Consider the following 26,006-nt stretch of genomic DNA (forward strand, 5'->3'; position numbering starts at 1 on the left):
GAAAAATTATATTTTACACTAGAATTTGATTTTACGAATTGTACCATGACATTAACAATTCATTTTGGACTACGAATTGTACCATGACATTAACATTTCATTTTGGACTATTATGGACAGCTTAGATAAGATCAATACGATAAAATATCACTGCACTCAACAAAACGTTGACCTGAATTACTAAAGTTAAACAAGGAACATCGAACCTTGAAAAATTATTGCAGAGTGAGAACGATGAAACTCGAATCCCCTTAGAAAGATAAGGAAAATGTGGCCCTGCTCTGACCCGCTATATTCAACAGAGCGGGATCTTAGCAGGATCTTCTGTGGACTAAACAATCCGTGCACAATTCAAAGTCAAGCACAAGCAATGAGTTGCATATGGGCGGCCATTGACCTTCTCACAACTCCACTGCTGGTTCTATCCTTCAGTAAATACCATGTGCTTGCTTTAATAACCAATTTTCAGAACTTGAATTCAGATTGATCTTGATGCACGGTGATAATTCATTCCTAATGGGTGATATTCAGATGGGTTGTATTCTAGAAAGCCACAGCAGAGTACAAGAGGGTATGTCTGTTAAATCTTTCCAATTAATTTTATATTTGATTGAACTGTCTATCCGCAAGCGGTTGTCATATAATTTGACTGACCTTGAGAGATTGAAACTTCAGGCCCTGGTTTGATCAGGGATGCAGAGCCAGGAAGAGGCCCCAATAGAAAGATGTTTGCAGGAAAAAGGAAGACCCATTGGGTGCTTGTAATATTCAACATTTCGTCAATGATTGTAGGTCAAGCTACTGCTATGCTTCTTAACAGGTATTACTTTGATGATGGTGGTAACAGTAGATGGATATCAACTCTGGTGCAATCGGCAGGATGTCCTATTCTTTTTGTACCTCTGGTACTTTATCAAAAAAAACAAGCCTCTAAGATTATCCCGCTCACACCCAAATTGGTGCTAATTTTAGTCGGTTTGGACTTGCTTCTACCGGGAGACAATCTGCTTTACTCATGGGGTATCTCGTATATGCCTATTTCGACCTATTCTCTTCTCTGTTCAAGTCAACTGGCCTTCAATGCTGTATTTGCGTTCATACTGAACAGGCAGAAAATTACTCCATATATCCTGAATTCTCTGGTTTTGCTGACTTTGGGTGCAATTCTGCTTGCGGTTCATTCAGATGGTGACAGGCCTAAGGGAGTGAATACTGCCAAGTACATAGTAGGATTCATTTGTACTGTTGCAGATTCTGCAATCTATGGGCTGCTTCTTCCATTGATGCAGCTTGTATTCAATAGGTTTATAAAGAACGAGACCTTTGCAGTGGTTCTGGAGATGCAAATTTTCACATCCATAGTTGCTAGTGTGGTATGCATAGTTGGATTGTTTGTTAGTGGGGAGTTCAGAGATATGAAAAAGGAGGCTGAGAGTTTCACAACAGGGAAATTTTCCTACTATATGACATTGATATGGTCTGCAATAGGATGGCAGGTTTCTTCGGTTGGTGGAGTGGGTTTGATCTTTTTGGTTTCTTCCTTGTTCTCAAATGTGATTAGCATTCTGGCCCTCCCTCTTGTGCCCATATTATCAGTGGCTTTCTTCCATGACAGAATGGAAGCTCTCAAAATTATTTTGATGTTCGTTAAGTACATAGGGATTTGTTTCCTATATATATGGTGGGTACTTGGATTGAAAGACTTCTACAAGTGTGCTGACCAGGATATCTATTCTAGCTGAAAGCTCATCACATCCTTAATTATGTTCATAGGCCTGTTTATATAATAAAGAGAGAGTCAAATTAAGTTAGGGTGAAATTACAACAAATTTGAATTTAAAGATAACAATATACTTTCTCCTAAATTGTCTTGTAAAATATAAACTATAACTTCTTGGTAGTTATGTAAACTTATTTGGTTAATTGGTGATTGGAGATGAGATCCTCATGAATTATTATCCCTTCAAACCTCCATGGAGTTTCCACACTTTCAACCCATGCTATTGCATCTTCACTCATGGGATATTAAAGGATACCTCTCATCTCACTAGATATTGATTAAAACATCCCAAAATCATTTTGTTGCACCCCCATCCCAATACATCTCTCTAATAAAAATAATCCCTATTTTTAATAAATATCCTTTATTTTTACTAAATAACCTTTTTTATACCCCATAATACCTATAAATCACCACCACTTCACCGTCTATCCCACATTTTCCCCCCCCCAACCACCATTACCTACAATATATAATCTCTATTTTTCACAATTTTAAAACTCCCTTTATGAATAAATGTGATCATATATAGGTCAACAAGGTGAATTCCCCATGCAAACCTCTTGCTCCTCCATGGGCTTTGCAAATATGCACATATGGAATAAGAAATGTTAATCAAATTGGAAATTGATAATTGAATTGTAAAACAACCATATAACTACAATCAAGTGCATTAGTACCAACACTCAAAAATGAAAAACAACAATTGAATGCAAGTAAATAATATCTTGATTGGGGGCGGGGTCAAGATGTGAGGGAGAAGAGAAATTTCCACTTTTATTGAATAACAACAAAACAATATGTTATACCTAATTTCCATTGTTGACACTACACACAACCACCATCTAGATTCCCCTATCTCGGGCCACTTAAGACTACTTCACTTTCAATACTCTACTCTGTGTGAAGAAGAGGAAGACAAAGGTGCCTTACTTAAGACTACTTCACTTTCAATACTCTATTCTGTGTGAAGAAGAGGAAGACAAAGGTGCCTTATGCCTTTCTCTCAAGGACAAAATGCTCTCACTAATTAAGACAAGATGATAACTCTAGTATCATAGGGCTTGGTGTGTGTTATCTTTACTTGAGGTCTTATTTATGCCATTACAAGATGGTTAAGGCCATTTCTCGTAAGAATTAGGAAGCTATGGAACCAATTTTCCTATAATCTTCACTTAGTGGTGCATAAATTTCACATTTTTTTTATTTTTTTGGTAATGTTCTCATGCCTTTCCTAATGGATACATGTGAGTATAGACTCCTTTGTTGAAGGAAACAAGCTAGTATATTGTAAGGATTTTTTGCATAGTTTTAGATGGATTGAGTGAGTCAAAATCATGGAATAATTAAAACCCATTTAGGTGTATATTAGCTGAATGGGGTGGCTAAAGATGTTATAATAGGTGCCCCCTAATGTGCGAGGTTCGCAGGATAGCCAATGTCCAAAATAAATTATAATCTGGTGGAGGAAGATGATGATTGTAGCGGAGTGAAGCGCACCAAACTTTGGAGTAGGGAAGTAGTTGCAACAAAAGAAAAGGTATGAGATGGCTCTTTTCTTGAGATAGTCATACCTATGCTCAAGTACGAAAAAGCATGATTGCCAAATCATAAACATTATAGATCCATGAAGTATAAATAGAAGTAATGATCATGACCATGAAGAAATACATAACAGATCCATGTCAAAATAAATCATATCCATGAACAAATACATAAGTAAATCATATCAAGGAAATGACTAAAGCGAAAATGAGTCACCAACTCATTTATAATTTATTATGATCTCATTTAATTAAAACACTTTATCATTAAATATTTTATACTTAACCTTTTAGATGCATAATCATTTGATAGATTGTTTTTTAAGAAATTGAGTTTATAATTATTGATCTTTCATGTTAAATGTATTTTAATATAAAATACATTTAACTTAGTGTAAAAATCAATAATTATAAACTTTTTTAGCCATTGGCTTATGGCTTTAATGTTTGTAGTAGTTATGTTTCATTTTTCTCTCTCTAGGACATTTAGCCTTTTAGCCTTTTGGTCGCCTATCCAGGCGGTTTTAAAATTTTGTTTTTTTGTATTATCTTTCTAGCAAAATAAATTGTTTTTTTATTATAGTTTCCAGCCAAAAAAAAATTGTTTTTTTTATTATAGTTTCCAGCAAAAAAATAATGTTGTTTAAAATAAAATAAGAGCTCTTTCCACTCATTAACTCTCACTAACGTATTTTTTTGGTTTTTTTTAAATTACATGAAGACAAACTAAATGTATTTTCAACCATTCTACTAATAAAACTACGATTTTTTTTTTTATGTTTTTTTCCCTTCAGAAAAATGTTAGCTAAAATTCAATAAAATATGTATATAATTAACTGTAAAATTATAATTTACAATAGATTTTCATGTTACGAATTGTACAATGACATTAACATTTCATTTTTGGACTGTTATGGTCAGTGGGGGTAACATTTCATTTTGGACTGTTATGGTCAGTGTGGATAAGATCAATGCATTGACGATAAAAATATGACTCCACTCACCAAAACGTTGACCTGAAATACTAAAGTTAAACAACGAGCATCCAACCTTGAAAAATTATTGCAGAGTGAAAACGATGGAACTCGAATCCCCTTAGAAATATAAGAAAAATGTGGCCCTGCCCTGACCCGCTATCTTTAGCAGGATCTTCGGTGGACTAAAGAATCCGTGCACAATCGAACGTCAAGCACACGCAATAAGACTCTCTGAAACGTGCTGCATGTGGGTGGCCTTCGAGATTCTCGCAACTCCTCTGTTGGTGCCTTCTTTAATAACCAATTTTCAGAACTTGAATTTGAACTTGATGCACACTGATAATTCATTCCTAATGGATGATATTCAGATGGGTGGTATTCCAGAACACCACAGCAGAGTACAAGAAGGTATGTCTGTTAAATCTTTCACAATTTTTTTTATTTGATTGAATATAATTTGACTGACCTTGAGAGATTGGAACTTCAGGCCTTGGTTTGATTAGGGATGCAGAGCCAGGAAGAGGCCCCAGTAGAAAGATATTTGCAGGAAAAAGGAAGACCCATTGGGCGGTTGTAATATTCAGCGTTTTGTCACTTATTGTGGGTCAAGATGCTGCTACACTTCTTAACAGGTATTACTTTGATGGTGGTGGTAACAGTATATGGATATCAACTCTGGTGCAGTCGATAGGATGTCCTATTCTTTTCATACCTTTGGTATTTTATCAAGGAAAACAAGCCTCTAAGATTACCCCGCCCACACCCAAATTGGTGCTAATTTATGTTGGTTTGGGCTTGCTTCTAGCTGGAGACAATCTGCTTTACTCATGGGGTATCTCTTATATGCCTGTTTCGACCTATTCGCTTCTCTGTTCAAGTCAACTGGCCTTCAATGCTGTATTTGCATTCATATTGAACAGGCAGAAAATTACTCCATATATCCTGAATTCTCTGGTTTTGCTGACTTTGGGTGCAATTCTGCTTGCGGTTCATTCAGATGGTGACAGGCCTCAAGGAGTGAATACTGCCAAGTACATAGTAGGCTTCATTTGCACTGTTGCAGCTTCTGCAACCTATGGGCTGCTTCTTCCATTGGTGCAGCTTGTATTCAATAGGGTTATAAAGAAGGAGACCTTTGCAGTGGTTCTGGAGATGCAAATTTTCACATCCATTGTTGCTACTGTGGTATGCATAGTTGGATTGTTTGTTAGTGGGGAGTTCACAGATATGAAAAAAGAGGCTGAGAATTTCACAACCGGGAAAGTTGCCTATTATATGACATTGATATGGTCTGCAATAGGTTGGCAGGTTTGTTCCGTTGGTGGAGTGGGTTTGATATTTTTGGTTTCTTCCTTGTTCTCAAATGTGATTAGCACTCTGGCCCTCCCTATTATACCATATTATCAGTGGCTTTCTTCCATGACAGAATGGAAGCTCTCAAAATTATTTCGATGTTGTTAAGTATATGGGGATTTGTTTCCTATATATATGGTGGGTACTTGGATTCAAAGCCTTCTACAGGTGTGTTGACCAGGATATCTGTTCTAGATGAAAGATCATCAATAAATTGATAGCCATTTATATTTAATTCATACTCATTCTGATATTTCTTTTGTTGTTGATCTTGTTACCTAATATATGTATTCATACTCATTCTGATATTTCTTTTGTTGTTGATCTTGTTACCTAATATATGTAAACACTTCATGAGTATCATTGAAAAGCAATAAAAGAATGCATTTATATATATGGGGTACACTTAGTTTGGGATACAGGGTCTCTTTTATTGGCTCTTATAAGGTGGCAACCTAATGATTGAAAGTGTACTATAAATTATGTTTTAATTCTTGGTTTTGGATTTGTCACTTGGGTTTTTAAGAAGCAACAAGTTCTTGCTCTTTCTTTAGTAGAAGCAAGCTATCGATTAGTGGTTAATGTAAGTCAATAAGCCATTTGGACTTTGTAGATCCTTTTAGAGTTTGGATTCCTATAGCAACATCCAACCACAATCTAATGTGACAACCAAAGTTCCATTTAAGCTTGTTAAAAATTGAATCATTCAATGTCGATGCAATAAACATGTTGAGCTACACATGCACTTCAATAGAGAGATCATTCAAAATTGCATTTTCAAAGTGACCGTTTTCCCTTAATTCTAAACATTTTCACAAAGTCTCCTATAAAAGTGAAGTTTTCTATTAACCATGTTAGGAGTTCAAGAATTTATTGTTGAGGGAAGTTCAGTGCTAACGCCTACTTCTTTCTCCTATTATGTCACCTTTGTAAATCCGTAAACACTAGCCCAATTATTCTTAAGGGGGGATGCTAAAATATTTAGACATGTAGGAGTTAGTTAAGATAAACTTGGTCTAATGTGTCTTTAGGTAAAGTGTGTTTCTTTAGTATGCATTTGTAGTTATGTAATCCAATGGTCACAATAGGTTCTAGACAAAAAGAAATATAATGGTTCAACTCCTAAATACTAATGACTAGTTAAATGATTGGTCCATGATCTTTATTTAAAGAGCATGTGTTATAGAAAAATCTACTATACCCTATGATTAGGGTGAAATCACAACTCTAAATTTAAATATAACAATCTACTTTCTCCTAAATTGTCTTACAAAATATCAACTATAACTTCTAGGTAGTTATGAGAACTTATTTGGTTAATTGATGATTGGAGATGAGATCCATGAATTACTCCCTTCTAACCTACATGTGATTTCCACTCATTCAACTTGTGTCATAGCACCTTCACCCGTGATATTAGAGAAGACCTCTAATCTCACTTCCCCATCTTTTGTTACATCCCCATCCCAATACATCTATCTAATAAAAATAATCCAAATTTTTAATAGATATTCTCTATTTTTACCGAATACCCCTTTTTATACCCCATAATACCTATAACCCACCACCACCCCACCTTCTATCCCACATCTCACCATCCACCCCCCCACCATTACCTACAATATATTGCCTCTATTTTTCACAATTTACTTTATGAATAAATGTGATAAGGTATTGGTCAACAAGGTGAATCCCCCATGCAAACCTCTTGTTCCTCCATGGGCTTTGCAAATCTATACACATGGAATAAGAAATGTTCCTCAAATGGATTGGCAATTAATAATTGAATTGTGAAATAACCAACTATCTAACTACAATCAAATGCATTAGTACCAACAATCAAAAATGAAAAATGACAATTGAATGCAAATAAATAGCATCTTGATTGGGGAGGGGGGTGCGCAAGATGTAAAGGAGAAGAGAGATTTCCACTTTTATTGAGAATAACAACAAAACAATATGGTATACCTAACTTCCATTGTAGATACCACTAGTAATGTAGATTCCTCCTATCTTGGGTCAGTTAAGACTACTTCACTTTCAATACTCTACTCTATGAAGAGGAGGAAGACAAGAGTTCCTTAGGCCTCTCTCTCAAAATAGGAGAAGGGATCAACTAAGAATACAAATGCCCATGGAATGGTGGTCATAAAAGCCATGATGTAAAAATGCTCTAACTAATTAACACAAGATGATAACTCTAGTATCATAGGGCTTGGTGTGTGTTATCCTTGGGGTTTATCAGATGGTAAAGACCATTTCTCATGAGAATTTGGAAGTTATGGAACCAATTTTCCTATAATTTTCACTTAGGGGTGCATAAATTTCACATTTATTTTAATTTTGTGATTTTCTAATGGATACACGTGAGTGTAGACTCGTTTGTTGAAGGAAACACCTGGTATATTGTAAAGGATTTTTTACATAGTTTTAGATGGATTGAGTGAGTCAAAATCAAGTATGGAATGATTCAACACCATTTAGGTGCATTTGAGCTGAATGGGGTGGCTAAAGATGCTATAATAGGTACCCCTATTGTGTAAGGTTAGAAGGATAGCCAATGACCAAAATACATTATAATTTGGTGAAGGAAAATGCTGATCAAACTTTAGATTAGGGAAGTAGCTGCAACAAAAGAAAAGGTATGAGATGGATCTTTTCTTGGGATAGGCATACCCATGCTCAAGTATGAAAAAGGATGATTGTTAAATCATATACTTTGTAAATCCAAGAAGTATAAATAGGAGTAATGATCATGGCCATGAAAAGATACATGATGGACTCATGAAGTATATATAAGAATAGCAAGCATACCCATGAAAAGATACATAATCAATCCATGTCAAAGTAGATTATATACATGAACAAATCCACAATGGAGTTGTCTTAGTATGTATCAAGGAAATGAGCAAATACACAATGGTGTTGTTTTAATATGTATCAAGGAAATGGCTAGAACAAAAGTGACTCACTAACTCATTTATAATTTGTTGTGATCTCATCTAATTAAAACACTATATTGTTAAATTTTTTATCCTTAAACTTTGGTTAAAGAATTAGTCTGAATACATAATCACTTCATAAATTGTCTTTTTTTGAGAAATTGAATTTATAATTATTGATCTTTCACTTATATTAAATGTATTTTAATATAAAATACATATTGTAAAAGATTAATAATTATAAACTTTTTCTACTTTTATAAATAATTATAAACATCAATAATTATAAACTCTTTCGGCCTTTTAGATTTATTTATAGCATTGTTTATGTTTATGTTTATTTTATTTTATTTTTTAAAAAATTAATCTTTTGAGCCCACTCTTTCTGCCTTTTAGATTTATTTAAAGCATTGTTTATGTTTATTTTTATTTTATTTTTTAAAAAAATTAATCTTTTGATCACCTATACGGGCTGTTTTAAAATTTTGTTTTTTTGTGTTATGATTCCAGCACAATAATATTATTAAGAATGAAATAAGAGTTCTTTCCACATATGAGTTCTCACAAATTTAGTTTTTTGGTTTTTTCCTGATACATAAATACACACTTTAGTCATTTATATCAATAAAATTACGATTACGATTATTTTTTACCTGACAAAAAATGCTAACTAAAATTTAATAAAAATACGTTTTCTCCCGAAATATATATATAAAAGGGAGAATGAATCCTTTTAATTAAGTGAAAAAATTATATTTTACACTAGAATTTGATTTTACGAATTGTACCCTGACATTAACGTTCCATTTTGGACTATTATGGACAGCATAGATAAGATCAATGACGGATAAAAATATGACTGCACTCAACAAAACGTTGACCTGAATTACTAAAGTTAAACAAGGAACATCGAACCTTGAAAAATTATTGCAGTGACAACGATGGAACTCGAATCCCTTTAGAAAGATGAGGAAAATGTGGCCCTGCTCTGGCCCGCTATATTCAACAAAGCAGGATCTTAGCAGGATCTTCTGTGGACTGAACAATCCGTGCACAATTCAAACTCAAGCACAAGCAATGAGTTGCATATGGGCCATTGACCTTCTCACAACTCCACTGCTGGTTCTATCCTTCAGTGAATACCATGTGCTTGCTTTAATAACCAATTTTCAGAACTTGAATTCAGATTGATCTTGATGCACACTGGTAATTCATTCCTAATGGGTGATATACAGATGGGTGGTATTCCAGAAAGCCACAGCAGAGTACAAGAGGGTATGTCTGTTAAATCTTTCCGATTAATTTTATATTTGATTGAACTGTCTATCTGCAAGCGGTTGTTATATAATTTGACTGACCTTGAGAGATTGAAACTTCAGGCCCTGGTTTGATCAGGGATGCAGAGCCAGGAAGAGGCCCCAATAGAAAGATGTTTGCAGGAAAAAGGAAGACCCATTGGGTGCTTGTAATATTCAGCGTTTCGTCAATGATTGTAGGTCAAGCTACCGCTATGCTTCTTAACAGGTATTACTTTGATGATGGTGGTAACAGTAGATGGATATCAACTCTGGTGCAATCGGCAGGATGTCCTATTCTTTTCATACCTCTGGTACTTTATCAAGGAAAACAAGCCTCTAAGATTACCCCGCCCACACCCAAATTGGTGCTAATTTATGTCGGTTTGGGCTTGCTTCTAGCTGGAGACAATCTGCTTTACTCATGGGGTATCTCGTATATGCCTGTTTCGACCTATTCTCTTCTCTGTTCAAGTCAACTGGCCTTCAATGCTGTATTTGCATTCATACTGAACAAGCAGAAAATTACTCCATATATCCTGAATTCTCTGGTTTTGCTGACTTTGGGTGCAATTCTGCTTGCGGTTCATTCAGATGGTGACAGGCCTAAGGGAGTGAATACTGCCAAGTACATAGTAGGATTCATTTGTACTGTTGCAGCTTCTGCAATCTACGGGCTGCTTCTTCCATTGATGCAGCTTGTATTCAATAGGGTTATAACGAAGGAGACCTTTGCAGTGGTTCTGGAGATGCAAATTTTCACATCCATAGTTGCTACTGTGGTATGCATAGTTGGATTGTTTGTTAGTGGGGAGTTCAGAGATATGAAAAAGGAGGCTGAGAGTTTCACAACAGGGAAAGTTGCTTACTATATGACATTGATATGGTCTGCAATAGCATGGCAGGTTTCTTCGGTTGGTGTAGTGGGTTTGATCTTTTTGGTTTCTTCCTTGTTCTCAAATGTGATTAGCACTCTGGCCCTCCCTATTGTGCCCATATTATCAGTGGCTTTCTTCCATGACAGAATGGAAGCTCTCAAAATTATTTCGATGTTGTTAAGTACATGGGGATTTGTTTCCTATATATATGGTGGGTACTTGGATTCAAAGCCTTCTACAAGTGTGCTGACCAGGATATATGTTCTAGCTGAAAGCTCATCACATCCTTAATTATGTTCATAGACGTGTTTATATAATAAAGAGAGAGTCAAATTAAGTTACTTGCCCTTTATAAATAGAGATTTGTGATCATTTTGTGTTATTAAAAAGTTTTTTAGCCATGTAGTTGACTTCCAACCCTAAATTTGAATCTTTGGCAATATTGTTGCCACAATTGTCTTTCTTACTTACATCTGTGTCCTAAGCTTCTATTCGCATTCATCATCTATTTAATTATAACGCTGGACTAGTCAATGTAATTTTCTCATCGTTGTATATAACACGCCCTTGTAGAAGCATTTATGTTATAGCAATCATGCTTGTAGAACTAAATAGTGTGACTTTGATTTGAAGAGGATCCCTTGTCCTACAGAAAGGCAATAAGGCAATTGGGTGAAAGCCTTGTATTATAATGTATTATAAATTATATATAATGTTAATTGAGTTTATTTTGGATGGTTGGGAGGAGTGATTAATATCTTCCCTATCCCTATTCAATTATTGTAAGTGATATGTTGCGCCCATATAAGTGTTTTTTTTAATCGCTATGAGTAGCTGGGTGCCATCCTTGAAATAAGGGGAAGCACTAGGGGGTTTTTTGTAGGACAATTTTTTTATGTATCATTTTAACTTTGTGTATAGATTTGGTTAATGACTATGGTTTATGTGATACATTTGATTAATAGTGTTTTGGTTGAATATATTATTTGATGTGTTTTCCATTATCTATCTTCAGTTTTGAGATATACAACATCTAACACCGGCTTTATTTTGAGTGCAATATATAGAGGTGTTTCTATCTTTTTGTTGTTAATCACATTGGTCCTTGGAAATTTGCACCTTGCTCTCTAATAGAGGATAACACCATCTAATGTGTTTTTTCTCTAATGGCAATGGTTGCAACCTAACCCTACTATCATTTAGAAATTCAAGAACAAGGTTTTATAAGAATGAAAGGAGATGGTACAACCCTCTATTGGCATTCTCACACGCACACATATTCATTGGAAATAAGATGCATGACTCATTGAGTTAAATTTTTTATTAAGAAAATAATGAGAGAAGTACATATTTTCCAAAAACATCATTCTATTTATTTGTTACTCTACTATTTTTAGCTTATGATCTACTTCACAAAAATATCTCGATACTAAGTGCTTATTAGAACATTTTACAATTGATTGTCAATGTTATGTAGGCTTATTGGACAAAGTTACACCAAGACCTAAATCACCTTGTGTGATTGAACAACCTCAATTGATACAAGAAGTTAGCTAGCTCACCATCCAAAAGTGATAAGAAATATTCTGTCAATATTGCACATAGAATCATCTATCTAGAAAATTCCTCCCTTTGAGCTACAATTTGTGCTTTGATAACTAAGGGTCTGGTTCAAAATCACCTACCAACTTTTGTTTCAATCATAACTTGGAGATACAATCAACACTATTGTAGCATGTTTGTTGCAAGTTGCAATGCAACACACCTCATCAAGGACTAAATACTTATATTAAACCTATTGGTCTTGCTTCAATCTTCATATGCAACACCCAAAACTATTCACTTTGTCCTTATGCAACAACCTATGCTAAACATCATGTCCCTTATGCAACAAATTATGCATCCTCAACTCACCATGCTTCCACAAGCTCAACCTCTTGTAAAGCACCTCAGAGGTTGCCCTGCCAAACTAGGGTAATATATCTATGCAATATTGGAACAACAACCCAATCAATTTCCAAATCACAACAAGAATAAAAGTCAAGGTCAATTAAGGATAATAAGTTATTTCTTTATTCAAATATGTCAATCAAAGTGTTTTTGTTAATTGAAGACCAAATGGCCATGACTCAATCAATTACCTAAAGTCTAAGGAGCCTTAATCTCATATCAAGCTTGCACATTCCAAATTGGACATTTTAGAGTCAATTCAAGGGCTCATACATGCCCTCTTTGGAATGAAGAATGATCATTCAACCCTCAAGATGATGATTTATACATTGATTTATAAGCATTTTTACATATTCCATTGGACCAACTCATCACAACATATTTGAAAAACAATGAAATACCTTATTATACAGTGTTTTACGTTGAATTTAGATTTGACATTACTAACTTAATGCATGGAAAATTGGAACAAAATGAAATTAAAATGAAATAAGCTAAGTAAATAACACACCATCCACAACGAACATAAGATGTACCCTAGGAAAGCTGATCTAAAAGGTGAGACCTACAACTCTACTCTTTTCTTCTGAACTATGAATTGCATATACAAAAAAGGGGCATTAGTTATCAAGTTGCCATGGACATTGTGACTAGCATGGCTATTATAGGATCTTCTACTTCCTTTGTTTTCTTGATTTATAAGAATGGTATCATAAGTTCAAATTTCACCAAAAATCGAGTTATTGAGGGTACCCAAACATTGGGGTATGTCACATACCCAATACTATGGATCCATAAACCACCAACGGAAAATCCATCAATAACCAAATCAAGTTTATCTTAATTACTCAAGTGATTGAGTCAAGATTATCCCAACGCTCTTTATAAAATAAATGTGTAATTCATTTTAAAATTACCATCCTAGATCCATCTTACACCTGAATCTATCAAGCATTAAGAGGAATACAATCCCTCAAGCTGCAAACCTCTTTTAGAGTGCAAAAGATCGGAGTTGTCTTTAGTGCGACTTTTTGGACATTCTAGTGTCGGAATCCGGCAAAAAATTTTGAGGTGAAATCTTGATTTGTGTTATTTAAACTGGTTTTTTGACTATATATATGGATTCGACACAATGAAAAACCCCTAAGGCACTTCAATTGTGCAGGGGTTACCCATCAAGCTTGTGATTTCAATAAATTCCTGTCAAATTTTAGAAAAATTAGACGACAAAAACTAACAAAAAAAATCTCACTAAAGACAATTCCCAAAAAATTAATTTACACCTCAAGAAATTTAAATTTAAAATAGATATAAAATGATAACTATATAAACCAGCAATTCCAATTCAACCTACTCATTATAAACTTACCCTATCATATACCCTCGTAGAATTCTACCTATAAACCCTCTATTTAATGCTAAATAGAAGACCCTAGAAGACGAGCAAGTCTCTCGCAAAATCTGTGCTATAAAGATTTTTCCAAGCATAAACCAGCATACAATACAAAGCTAAAGGTATAAACAAGAGACTTCACACCCAAAGCCAGTGTTACTTTGCTTTGAATATGGAAGGAAAAAAGGCAAAACCTCTGGCCTAAATATATTTTATTGCAGACACCCTCTCCATTTTAAGCCGGTGTTGTCTTTGAGTAGAAAATATTTCTCAAAAGGAGTTTAAATTTGTGTTATGGAACAGAATAAGCAGTATAAGCGTGAATCGTGAACTTACCGAGAAATTAAACAATTTTCTGCAAACGTTGCGGGTACTCTACGCTACCACACGCTGACTGGTTCTGCCAATGTATCCCGTCAAATTAGAGGAGGATTTAGCCAAATTCATATCTCCGTCAAATTAAAGGAAGTTGCAGGTACTTTAAAAATACTATACAACTCTTGAAGGGCATATTTTCTCCTAAAAGATGGAGATAAGCGCTATAATGGGGCTCTGTACGGCTATAAAATGTGGCGTGAGAAACATAGACCAAAAATAAGTAGATTGAACAAACCTATTTAGGAAAAGGGCAAACGACACCAGATTCACGCATAGGATCAAATTTAGATTTATATTAGTAGGATTAAATTTAGATTTATATTAGTTGATCTAATTTAAATTAAATTACTGCTTTTAAATTTGAAAAAGTAAATGAGCTTAAATCTCTGCTAAACTCGAAATTTGGGTTTATCAAGAAGTGAGAAAATATAAATTTTAAGGTGTAAATTTTTTAATCATTTTATGAAGAAATTTATACATGATATGGAACTAAATGATTAAAAAAATATTGCACTTTAAGAAATTTGATGCTTCACTGTGCTCGACAAATCTGGGTTCAATATGAATGTACATGTACACTAATATTTATTTAACTTTGAAGCCAATTTTATTTTTAAACTTTTCAATGTAAGCACTTTTTAATTAATTTTTAATGTAACTATATAACATAATATGACATTCTCCCACACTGGTTGAGAGCACCTCTCAACAAAATACCAATACATGTTCTCACCATCATTCATCACTAATTAGAATAATTGTCTTCATATTATCACATATTGTTCTAAATTTCTTTAAATTGTGTATTTATAATTGTGTCATCAAGGTTGAGCACTATGCCTTTAGGTATCATTGCCTGTTGTAATTGTTGCACTGTCTTAGTCATTGAGATATTCTATATAACTAAGATGCATTCACATAACCTTTCAAAGGTGTGGAACGTGGTGATGATCACATTAGACGCAACCTAGGGTTTTAACAGGATTTCCACAAGCCATTCTTTCGACTCATTCTAATGGAACAATCACCAGGGTTGGATGCAATGCCCTCCTTCAAGAATGTTAGTTCTAGAGATTACAGAGTGTTGAGCTTCGTCGTTACCAAGAACACAACACCTCATTGTTTGCCACCATACACCAAAGGCCATACCACTGAAAATCACAAAGAAGCAAGGGATAAAGCCCCAATGGGAGCACTCTAGAAAAATCAGAATCAGGGAAGATGTTTAGCCAAGGCAATTCAAGACCCCAAATTTGAAGTGATATTGGGAATAGTAGAAAACTACATCTAATACATGAAATACCATGCGATGATATACAAGTTCATAGGCATGTGGCCAACTGAACAAGCTTTGATTTGCTAGATCCAAAGCAAATGACAGAAAAAGGGGAAAATAGATCTTTAATTGGGCTCTAAAGGGTTATTTACATTCATCTTAAAAAATCTAGAAGATAAGGCTAGAGTTTTCAAGAATAACCCTTATTTCTTCAACAACATGGACATATATATGTGCACTTGGAAGGAATTATATAACTCAGAAAATGAGGATTTCTTAGCAGCCCCCATATGGGTACACCTCTTTTAGCTCACCAGGGAGTTTTGGGATGAGGAAATACAGGAGGGAATTGGGAACGAAATTGAAACTTTCGTTCAAATTTTAGAACCAACAAGGCAATGTCAACATACTTTATACGCCTATATCCCTGTATACATTAACATTTCTGAACCATTTTTGTCTTTTACAGAAGTTTACTATCATGGTGAACTTTGGAAGCAAACTCTGGACTATGAGCATGTTCCCTTCAGATGTGATGTTATACATGATTATGGCCATATTTTTTGTGATTTCCCTCTTAATCAAAGGGAAATACCACAAGACTAGCATAGTCAAAGGATGATGACGGATTTGAAAGAGCTCCACCTCATAAGAAGAATCAATGCCAACAAGAATACCCTCACCCTAAGAAAAACCTATATGCATCCTTGAGAGGGGTTGGGTACCCTTCTCACTCAGGTCAGCAAGAAATTACCTACTCACCCCACATTCAATCCTACTTGGCGCATCAGAACACCAGATGCAGAGTTCCAAACCTGGTGGAGGAAGCAGGGAAAGGTAACAGTTTTCTTCGATGGCGCCTCCAAAGGCAATCCAGGGATCTCTGGTGCAGGTGGAGTGGTCTACTCTCAGGACGGCTCCCGTATAGATAGCTACAGCTGGGGTCTAGGACAGAGCACAAATAATCAGGTTGAAATTCTCAGGCTTCTTAAAGGCTGCCAGATTGCTCAGGAGCATGGCCACACAGCTCTTCAGGTCTTCGGGGACTCAGAGCTCTTGATAAAGACAATAAACTCAGAAGAGCACCTAAGCAATCCGGCTCTCAACAACACTCTCCAGAGGTTGCGAGGCTTGCTGGGTTTCTTTACCTCTTCCTCCTTTCACATCCTCTACACCTCAAATAAGGAGGCAGACACCAAAGCCAACGAGGGATGCTGTTTGACTCAGGGGTTTCTAAAAAAAACTCAGATGAGCCCGTGTGGACCGCCATTCCATAGCTCAACAGTGATGCACCAAGCAAAATATGCCCCGAGCAACCGTTGGATCTCAGCGATCAACGGTCCAGATCCAACAACAGATGAACCTAATAGAACTATCGGAACCGATCAATGGAGCAGATCAAGGGTCATCGCTCGTGAAAGAGCACAGAAGTTAACGCAGCGAAAAGGTGGTTTTCTATCCTCGAGTGGTTTTTCGGGTGGCATTAGCAGTGGTAAGTGGTATCGTGAGCTTGGCTCCGATTCCACTAAGTGGAGGACACGTAGCAACGGCGAAGGGTGGGGAAACCACTTTATCGGGCGGTTAACCCTCGGGTGTGTTATCAACCCGAAACATATGAGAACCATCGGATCTAATCAAAGTAGATCAATGGCGGAGATTCATCATGCAAGTTGGTCGATCGGGGATTGGGGTTTGGTAGAGTCAAGAGATTTTGTAATGGGCCGATGCGTGTGGACCCGATGCGGCTATGTGCGCGAGCCTAAAAAGTTTGAAGTCTGAAACATACGAGAACCGTCGGATCTAACCAAAGTAGATCAAAGCAGAGGTTCAATATGAAAGTTGGCCGATCGGGGTCGAGGTTTGGTAGAGTCACGAGCTTTTGCGAAGGCCAATGGGTAAGGACTTGAAGTGGTTATATGCGCGAGCCTAAACAGTTTGAAGTCCGACAGCTCAATCGCATATCGGTTGCAGAGGAGGAGTGTTGTAAAGAGAGCCGCGGATGTGCAGATTCCCGATAGCGATAAAGGTGGAACCTCAGAATGTGTGCCAAGATCGTACTAAGGTAGAAAGGATTGTTTTGCGGACATTCTCATCATAATGGTTTATAAGGATTCAGCGCTGACAGAAGGCTTTATGTGTTATTTATATACATCCAATATTAAAGTCTGACAAGTATTGAGGGGCCTTAACTTTCGGGGACCAATCACATCGCTAAAAGACTTGGTCATTGTTTCGATAATGCCGATAGCTCTCCTCCGATGCGATTGCTCAGGGATTGCTAATCACACCCTTTTGTGTCTTAAGGCGCCTCTTTGTAATCTTCAATCGCCGATGCGATGTACCTTGAAGTCTCAAAACTTTGAAGGAAAATTGATAGGAGTAGAAAGGTATAATGAACTTAAGTCTCCTTGTAATGTCGGTTGATTAGGCTATGGCCCAACCGTTGATCTATAAATATATTAACCATTCTAGTTAAAGAACAAACAAAACAACCAATATTATTAAAAAAAAAAAACTTGGTCTAATGTGTCTTTAGGTAAAGTGTGTTTCTTTAGTATGCATTTGCAGTTATCTAATCCAATGGTTACAATAGGTTCTATACATAAATTGATACAATGGTTCAACTTCTAAATACTAATGACTATATTGTTACATGGCTTAACACTTTATTGGTCCATGGTATCTATTTAAAGAGCATGTGTTATAGACAAATCTACTGTATCTTATGATTTGGGTGAATCACAACAAATTTGAATTTAAAGAAAACAATATACTTTCTCCTAAATTGTCTTGTAACATATCAACTATAACTTCTTGGTAGTTATGAGAACTTATTTGGTTAATTGATGATTGGAGATGAGATCCTCATGAATTATTATCCCTTCAAACCTCCATGGAGTTTCCACACTTTCAACCGATGCTATTGCATCTTCAGTCATGGGATATTAAAGAATAACTCTCATCTCACTAGATATTGATTGAAACATCCCAATATCATTTTGTTGCACCCCCATCCCAATACATCTCTCTAATAAAAATAATCCCTATTTTTAATAGATATCCGTTATTTTTACTAAATAACCTTTTTTATACCCCATAATACCTATAAATCAGCACCACTTCACCGTCTATCCCACATCTTCCCCCCACACCACCACTACCTACAATATATCATCTCTATTTTTCAAAATTTTAAAACCCCCTTTATGAATAAATGTGATAATTGGTCAACAAGGTGAATTCCCCATGCAAACCTCTTGCTCCTCCATGGGCTTTGCAAATATGCACATATGGAATAAGAAATGTTAATCAAATTGGAAATTGGAAATTGATAATTGAATTGTAAAACAACCATCTAACTACAGTCAAGTGCATTAGTACCAACACTCAAAAATCAAAAACAACAATTGAATGCAAGTAAATATTATCTTGATTGGGGGCGGGGGTCAAGATGTGAGGGAGAAGAGAAATTTCCACTTTTGTTGAATAACAACAAAACAATATGTTATACCTAACTTCCATTGTTGACACTACACACAACCACCATCTAGATTCCTCCTATATCGGGCCACTTAAGACTACTTCACTTTCAATACTCTATTCTATGTGAAAAAGAGGAAGATAAAGGTGCCTTGTGTCTATCCCACATATCCCCTACCCCGCCCCCCCAACCACCATTACCTACAATATATCATCTCTATTTTTCACAATTTTAAAACTCCCTTTATGAATAAATGTGATAAGATATTGGTCAACAAGGTGAATTCCCCATGCAAACCTCTTGCTCCTCCATGGGCTTTGCAAATATGCACATATGGAATAAGAAATGTTAATCAAATTGGAAATTGATAATTGAATTGTAAAACAACCATATAACTACAATCAAGTGCATTAGTACCAACACTCAAAAATGAAAAACAACAATTGAATGCAAGTAAATAATATCTTGATTGGGGGCGGGGGTCAAGACAATATGTTATACCTAATTTCCATTGTTGACACTACACACAACCACCATCTAGATTCCTCCTGTCTCGGGCCACTTAAGACTACTTCACTCTCAATACTCTACTCTGTGTGAAGAAGAGGAAGACAAAGGTGCCTTACTTAAGACTACTTCACTTTCAATACTCTATTATGTGTGAAGAAGAGGAAGACGAAGATGCCTTATGCCTTTCTCTCAAGGAAAAAATGCTCTCACTAATTAAGACAAGATGATAACTCTAGTATCATAGGGCTTGGTGTGTGTTATCTTTACTTGAGGTCTTATTTATGCCATTACAAGATGGTTAAGGCCATTTCTCGTAAGAATTAGGAAGCTATGGAACCAATTTTCCTATAATCTTCACTTAGTGGTGCATAAATTTCACATTTTTTTTTATTTTTTTTTGTAACGTTCTCATGTCTTTCCTAATGGATACATGTGAGTATAGACTCCCTTGTTGAAGGAAACAAGCTAGTATATTGTAAGGATTTTTTGCATAGTTTTAGATGGATTGAGTAAGTCAAAATCATGGAATAATTCAAGCCCATTTAGGTGTATCTTAGCTGAATGGGGTGGCTAAAGATGCTATAATAGTTGCCCCCTAATGTGCGAGGTTAGCAGGATAGCCAATGTCCAAAATAAATTATAATCTGGTGGAGGAAGATGATGATTGTAGCTGAGTGGAGTGCACCAAACTTTGGAGTAGGGAAGTAGTTGCAACAAAAGAAAAGGTATGAGATGGCTCTTTTCTTGAGATAGTCATACATATGCTCAAGTATGAAAAAGCATGATTGCCAAATCATAGACATTGTAGATCCATGAAGTATAAATAGAAATAATGATCATGACCATGAAGAGATACATAACGGATCCATGTCAAAATAAATCATATCCATGAACAAATACATAAGTAAATCATATCCAGGAAATGACTAAAGCAAAAATAAGTCACAAACTCATTTATAATTTATTGTGATCTCATTTAATTAAAACACTTTATCATCAAATTTTTTATACTTAAGCTTTTATGTAAAAATTAATCTAGATGCATAATCATTTGATAGATTATTTTTTTAGAAATTGAATTTATAATTATTGATCTTCACACATGTTAAATGTATTATAATATAAAATACATTTAACTTGCGCAAAAATCAATAATTATAAACTTTTTCTGCCTTTTGGCTCTACTGTTTGCTAGTTATGTTTTATTTTTCTCCCTCTGGGAATATGGTTTCCAGCAAAATAGTGTCGTTTAAAATAAAATAGGAGCTCTTTCCACTCGTTAACTCTCACTGACGTATTTTTTTGGTTTTTTTTTTTTAATATTACCGGAATACAAACAAAATCTATTTTCAATCATTTCTACGAATAAAAATACGATTTTTTAGTTTTTTTTTTCTTCAGAAAAATGTTAGCTAAAATTCATAAAATATGTATATAATTAACTGTAAAAGTAGATTTTCATGTTACGAATTGTACAATGACATTAACATTTCATTTTTGGACGGTTATGGTCAGTGGAGATAACATTTCATTTTGGACTGTTATGGTCAGTGTAGATAAGATTAATGCATTGACGACAAAAATATGACTCCACTCAACAAAACTGTGACCTGAAATACTAAAGTTAAACAAGGAGCATCTAACCTTGAAAAATTATTGCAGAGTGAAAACGATGGAACTCGAATCCCCTTAGAAAGATAAGAAAATGTGGCCCTGCCCTGACCCGCTATCTTCAGCAGGATCTTCAGAGCAGAATCTTCGGTGGACTAAAGAATCCGTGCACAATTGAACGTCAAGCACACGCAATAAGACCCTCTGAAACGGGCTGTATGTGGGTGGCCTTCGAGATTCTCGCAACTCCTCTGCTGGTGCGTTCTTTAATAACCAATTTTCAGAACTTAAATTTGAACTTGATGCACACTGATAATTCATTCCTAATGGATAATATTCAGATGGGTGGTATTCCAGAACACCACAGCAGAGTACAAGAAGGTATGTCTGTTAAATCTTTCGCAATTTTTTTTTTATTTGATTGAACTGTCTATCTGCAAGCTGTTGTAATATAATTTGACTGACCTTGAGAGATTGGAACTTCAGGCCCTGGTTTGATCAGGGATGCAGAGCCAGGAAGAGGCCCCAGTAGAAAGATATTTGCTGGAAAAAGGAAGACCCATTGGGCGGTTGTAATATTCAGCGTTTTGTCACTTATTGTGGGTCAAGATGCTGCTACACTTCTTAATAGGTATTACTTTGATGATGGTGGTAACAGTAGATGGATATCAACTCTGGTTCAGTCGGTAGGATGTCCTATTCTTTTCATACCTCTGGTATTTTATCAAGGAAAACAAGCCTCTAAGATTACCCTGCCCACACCCAAATTGGTGCTAATTTATGTTGGTTTGGGCTTGCTTCTAGCTGGAGACAATCTGCTTTACTCATGGGGTATCTCTTATATGCCTGTTTCGACCTATTCGCTTCTCTGTTCAAGTCAACTGGCCTTCAATGCTGTATTTGCATTCATATTGAACAGGCAGAAAATTACTCCATATATCCTGAATTCTCTGGTTTTGCTGACTTTGGGTGCAATTCTGCTTGCGGTTCATTCAGATGGTGACAGGCCTAAGGGAGTGAATACTGCCAAGTACATAGTAGGCTTCATTTGCACTGTTGCAGCTTCTGCAATCTTTGGGCTGCTTCTTCCATTGATGCAGCTTGTATTCAATAGGGTTATAAAGAAGGAGACCTTGAAGGAGACCTTTGCAGTGGTTCTGGAGATGCAAATTTTCACATCCATTGTTGCTACTGTGGTATGCATAGTTGGATTGTTTGTTAGTGGGGAGTTCAGAGATATGAAAAAAGAGGCTGAGAATTTCACAACCGGGAAAGTTGCCTATTATATGACATTGATATGGTCTGCAATAGGTTGGCAGGTTTCTTCCGTTGGTGGAGTGGGTTTGATATTTTTGGTTTCTTCCTTGTTCTCAAATGTGATTAGCACTCTGGCCCTCCCTATTGTGCCCATATTGTCAGTGGCTTTCTTCCATGACAGAATGGAAGCTCTCAAAATTATTTCGATGTTGTTAAGTATATGGGGATTTGTTTCCTATATATATGGTGGGTACTTGGATTCAAAGCCTCCTATAGGTGTGTTCACCAGGATATCTGTTCCAGATGAAAGCTCATCAATAAATTGATAGCCATTTATATTTAACTCATACTCGTTCTGATATTTCTTTTGTTGTCGATCTTGTTCCCTAATATATGTAAACACTCCATGAGTAGCATTGAAAAGCAATAAAAGAATGCATTTCTATATATGGGGTACACTTTAGTTTGGGATACATTAAGTTCATGGGTCTCTTTTATTGGTTGGTTTTATTGGCTCTTATAAGGTGGCAACCCTGATGATTGAAAGTGTACTATAAATTATGTTTTTCATTCTTGGTTTTGGATTTGTCACTTGGGTTTTTAAGAAGCAACAAGTTCTTGCTCTTTCTTTAGTAGAAGCAAGCTATTGATTAGTGGTTAATGTAAGTCAATAGGCCATTTGGACTTTGTAGATCCTTTTAGAGTTTGGATTCCTATAGCAACATCCAACCACAATCTAATGTGACAACCAATGTTCCGTTTAAGCTCGTTAAAAATTGAATCATTCAATGTCGATGCAATAAACATGTTGAGCTACACATGCACTTCAATAGAGAGATTATTCAAAATTGCATTCTCAAAGTGACCGTTTTCCCTTAATTCTAAACATTTTAACAAAGTCTCCTAAAAAAGTGAAGTTTTCTATTAACCATGTTAGGAGTTCAAGAATTTATTGTTGAGGGAAGTTCAGCTCTAACGCCTACATCTTTCTCCTATTATGTCACCTTTGTAAATCCTTAAACACTAGCCCAATTGTTCTTAAGGGGGGATGCTAAAATATTTAGACATGTAGGAGTTAGTTAAGATAAACTTGGTCTAATGTGTCTTTAGGTAAAGTGTGTTTCTTTAGTATGCATTTGTAGTTATGTAATCCAATGGTCACAATAGGTTTTAGACAAAAAGAAATATGATGGTTCAACTCCTAAATACTAATGACTAGTTAAATGGCTTAGCACTTGATTGGTCCATGATCTCTATTTAAAGAGCATGTGTTATAGATAAATCTACTATACCCTATGATTAGGGTGAAATCAAAACTCTAAATTTAAATATAACAATCTACTTTCTCCTAAATTGTCTTACAAAATATCAACTATAACTTCTAGGTAGTTATGAGAACTTATTTGGTTAATTGATTATTGGAGATGAGATCCATGAATTACTCCCTTCTAACCTACATGTGATTTCCACTCATTCAACTTGTGTCATAGCACCTTCACTCATGTGATATTAGAGAATACCTCTAATCTCACCTCCCCATATTCTTTTGTTACATCCCCATCCCAATACATCTATCTAATAAAAATAATCCAAATTTTTAATAGATATTCTCTATTTTTACCAAATACCCCTTTTTATACCCCATAACCCACCACCACCCCACCTTCTATCCCACATCTCACCATCCACCCCCCCACCATTATCTACAATATATTGCCTCTATTTTTCACAATTTACTTTATGAATAAATGTAATAAGGTATTGGTCAACAAGGCGAATCCCCCATGCAAACCTCTTGTTCCTCCACGGGCTTTGCAAATCTATACACATGGAATAAGAAATGTTCCTCAAATGAACTGGAAATTAATAATTGAATTGTGAAATAACCAACTATCTAATTACAATCAAATGCATTAGTACCAACAATCGAAAATGAAAAATGACAATTGAATGCAAATAAACAACATCTTGATTGGGGAGGGGGCTGCGCAAGATGTAAAGGACAAGAGAGATTTCCACTTTTATTGAGAATAACAACAAAACAATATGGTATACCTAACTTCCATTGTAGACACCACTAGTAATCTAGATTCCTCCTATCTTGGGCCAGTTAAGACTACTTCACTTTCAATACTCTACTCTGTGAAGAGGAGGAAGACAAGAGTTCCTTAGGCCTCTCTCTCAAACAATAGGAGAAGGGATCAACTAAGAATACAAATGCTCATGGAATGGTGGTCATAAAAGCCACAATGCTCTAACTAATTAACACAAGATGATAACTCTAGTATCATAGGGCTTGGTGTGTGTTATCCTTCCTTGGGGTTTACCAGATGGTTAAGACCATTTCTCATGAGAATTTGGAAGTTATGTAACCAATTTTCCTATAATTTTCACTTAGGGGTGCATAAATTTCACATTTTTTTTTTTTATTTTGTGATTTTCTAATGGATACAAGTGAGTGTAGACTCTTTTGTTGAAGGAAACAAGCTAGTATTGTAAAGGATTTTTTACATAGTTTTAGATGGATTGAGTGAGAGTCAAAATCAAGTATGGATTGATTCAAGGCCATTTAGGTGCATTTTAGCTGAATGGGGTGGCTAAAGATGCTATAATAGGTACCCCTAATGTGTAAGGTTAGAAGGATAGCGAATGACCAAAATACATTATAATTTGTTGAAGGAAAATGCTGATCAGACTTTAGATTATGGAAGTAGCTGCAACAAAAGAAAAGGTATGAGATGGATCTTTTCTTGAGATAGACATACCCATGCTCAAGTATGAAAAAGGATGATTGTTAAATCATATACTTTGTAAATCCAAGAAGTACAAATAGGAGTAATGATCATGGCCATGAAAAGATACATGATGGACTCATGAAGTATATATAAGAATAACAATCATGCCCATGAAAAGATACATAATCAATCCATGTCAAAGTAGATTATATCCATGAATAAATACACAATGGAGTTGTCTTAATATGTATCAACAAATACACAATGGAGTTGTTTTAATATGTATCAAGGAAATGGCTAGAACAAAAGTGACTCACTGACTCATTTATAATTTGTTGTGATCTCATATAATTAAAACACTATATTGTTAAATTTTTTATCCTTAAACTTTAGTTAAGAGTTAGTCTGAATACATAATCACTTCATAAATTACCTTTTTTGAGAAATTGAATTTATAATTATTGATCTTTCACTTATATTAAATGTATTTTAACATAAAATACATATTGTAAAAGATCAATAATTATAAACTTTTTCTACTTTTATAAATAATTATAAATTCAATTATAAAGATCAATAATTATAAACTCTTTCTACTTTTTAATAAACTCTTTCTGCCTTTTAGATTTATTTATAGCATTGTTTA

General features: G+C 35.3%; 3 protein-coding genes and 1 pseudogene across 5 annotated transcripts; all 4 read left to right on the forward strand.

The window, feature by feature from the left end:
• Positions 1–373: 373 nt before the first annotated feature.
• Positions 374–1,761, forward strand: LOC149250481 (putative purine permease 11). Its single transcript, XM_089459109.1, has 2 exons — positions 374–571; positions 676–1,761. The coding sequence occupies exons 1-2, from the start codon at positions 493–495 to the stop codon at positions 1,740–1,742; spliced, it is 1,146 nt and encodes a 381-aa protein (XP_089315235.1). The 5' UTR covers positions 374–492; the 3' UTR covers positions 1,743–1,761.
• A 2,688-nt stretch (positions 1,762–4,449) lies between these two features.
• On the forward strand, positions 4,450–5,907 carry LOC149250482 (putative purine permease 11; annotated as a pseudogene). Its single transcript, XR_016266833.1, has 2 exons — positions 4,450–4,709; positions 4,789–5,907. The product of XR_016266833.1 is annotated as a putative purine permease 11 (transcript).
• Positions 5,908–9,741: 3,834 nt separating this feature from the next.
• On the forward strand, positions 9,742–11,111 carry LOC149250483 (putative purine permease 11). The gene is made up of 2 exons (XM_089459108.1): positions 9,742–9,871; positions 9,976–11,111. The coding sequence occupies exons 1-2, from the start codon at positions 9,793–9,795 to the stop codon at positions 11,058–11,060; spliced, it is 1,164 nt and encodes a 387-aa protein (XP_089315234.1). The 5' UTR covers positions 9,742–9,792; the 3' UTR covers positions 11,061–11,111.
• Positions 11,112–21,383: 10,272 nt separating this feature from the next.
• Positions 21,384–23,072, forward strand: LOC149250484 (putative purine permease 11). 2 transcript variants are annotated; one of them, XM_089459111.1, is made up of 3 exons: positions 21,384–21,749; positions 21,855–21,999; positions 22,173–22,509. In XM_089459111.1, the coding sequence occupies exons 1-3, from the start codon at positions 21,587–21,589 to the stop codon at positions 22,369–22,371; spliced, it is 507 nt and encodes a 168-aa protein (XP_089315237.1). In that variant the 5' UTR covers positions 21,384–21,586; the 3' UTR covers positions 22,372–22,509. The 2 variants fall into 2 exon arrangements, with proteins under 2 accessions (XP_089315237.1, XP_089315236.1); XM_089459110.1 differs by having other exon boundaries at positions 21,387–21,749; positions 21,855–23,072.
• Positions 23,073–26,006: the final 2,934 nt, after the last annotated feature.

This window comes from Pinus tabuliformis, chromosome 7 (genome assembly GCF_031772625.1).
Source record: "Pinus tabuliformis cultivar Carrire ecotype Pingquan chromosome 7, CPIR1, whole genome shotgun sequence".
Taxonomy (NCBI): Eukaryota; Viridiplantae; Streptophyta; class Pinopsida; order Pinales; family Pinaceae; genus Pinus; species Pinus tabuliformis.

Coding starts and splice junctions, on each gene's coding strand:
- LOC149250481 (XM_089459109.1), top strand. CDS start 493: ATGCACGGTGATAATTCATTCCTAATGGGTGATATTCAGATGGGTTGT. Junction 572..675: donor CCACAGCAGAGTACAAGAGG/GTATGTCTGTTA, acceptor TTGAAACTTCAG/GCCCTGGTTTGATCAGGGAT.
- LOC149250483 (XM_089459108.1), top strand. CDS start 9,793: ATGCACACTGGTAATTCATTCCTAATGGGTGATATACAGATGGGTGGT. Junction 9,872..9,975: donor CCACAGCAGAGTACAAGAGG/GTATGTCTGTTA, acceptor TTGAAACTTCAG/GCCCTGGTTTGATCAGGGAT.
- LOC149250484 (XM_089459110.1), top strand. CDS start 21,587: ATGTGGGTGGCCTTCGAGATTCTCGCAACTCCTCTGCTGGTGCGTTCT. Junction 21,750..21,854: donor CCACAGCAGAGTACAAGAAG/GTATGTCTGTTA, acceptor TTGGAACTTCAG/GCCCTGGTTTGATCAGGGAT.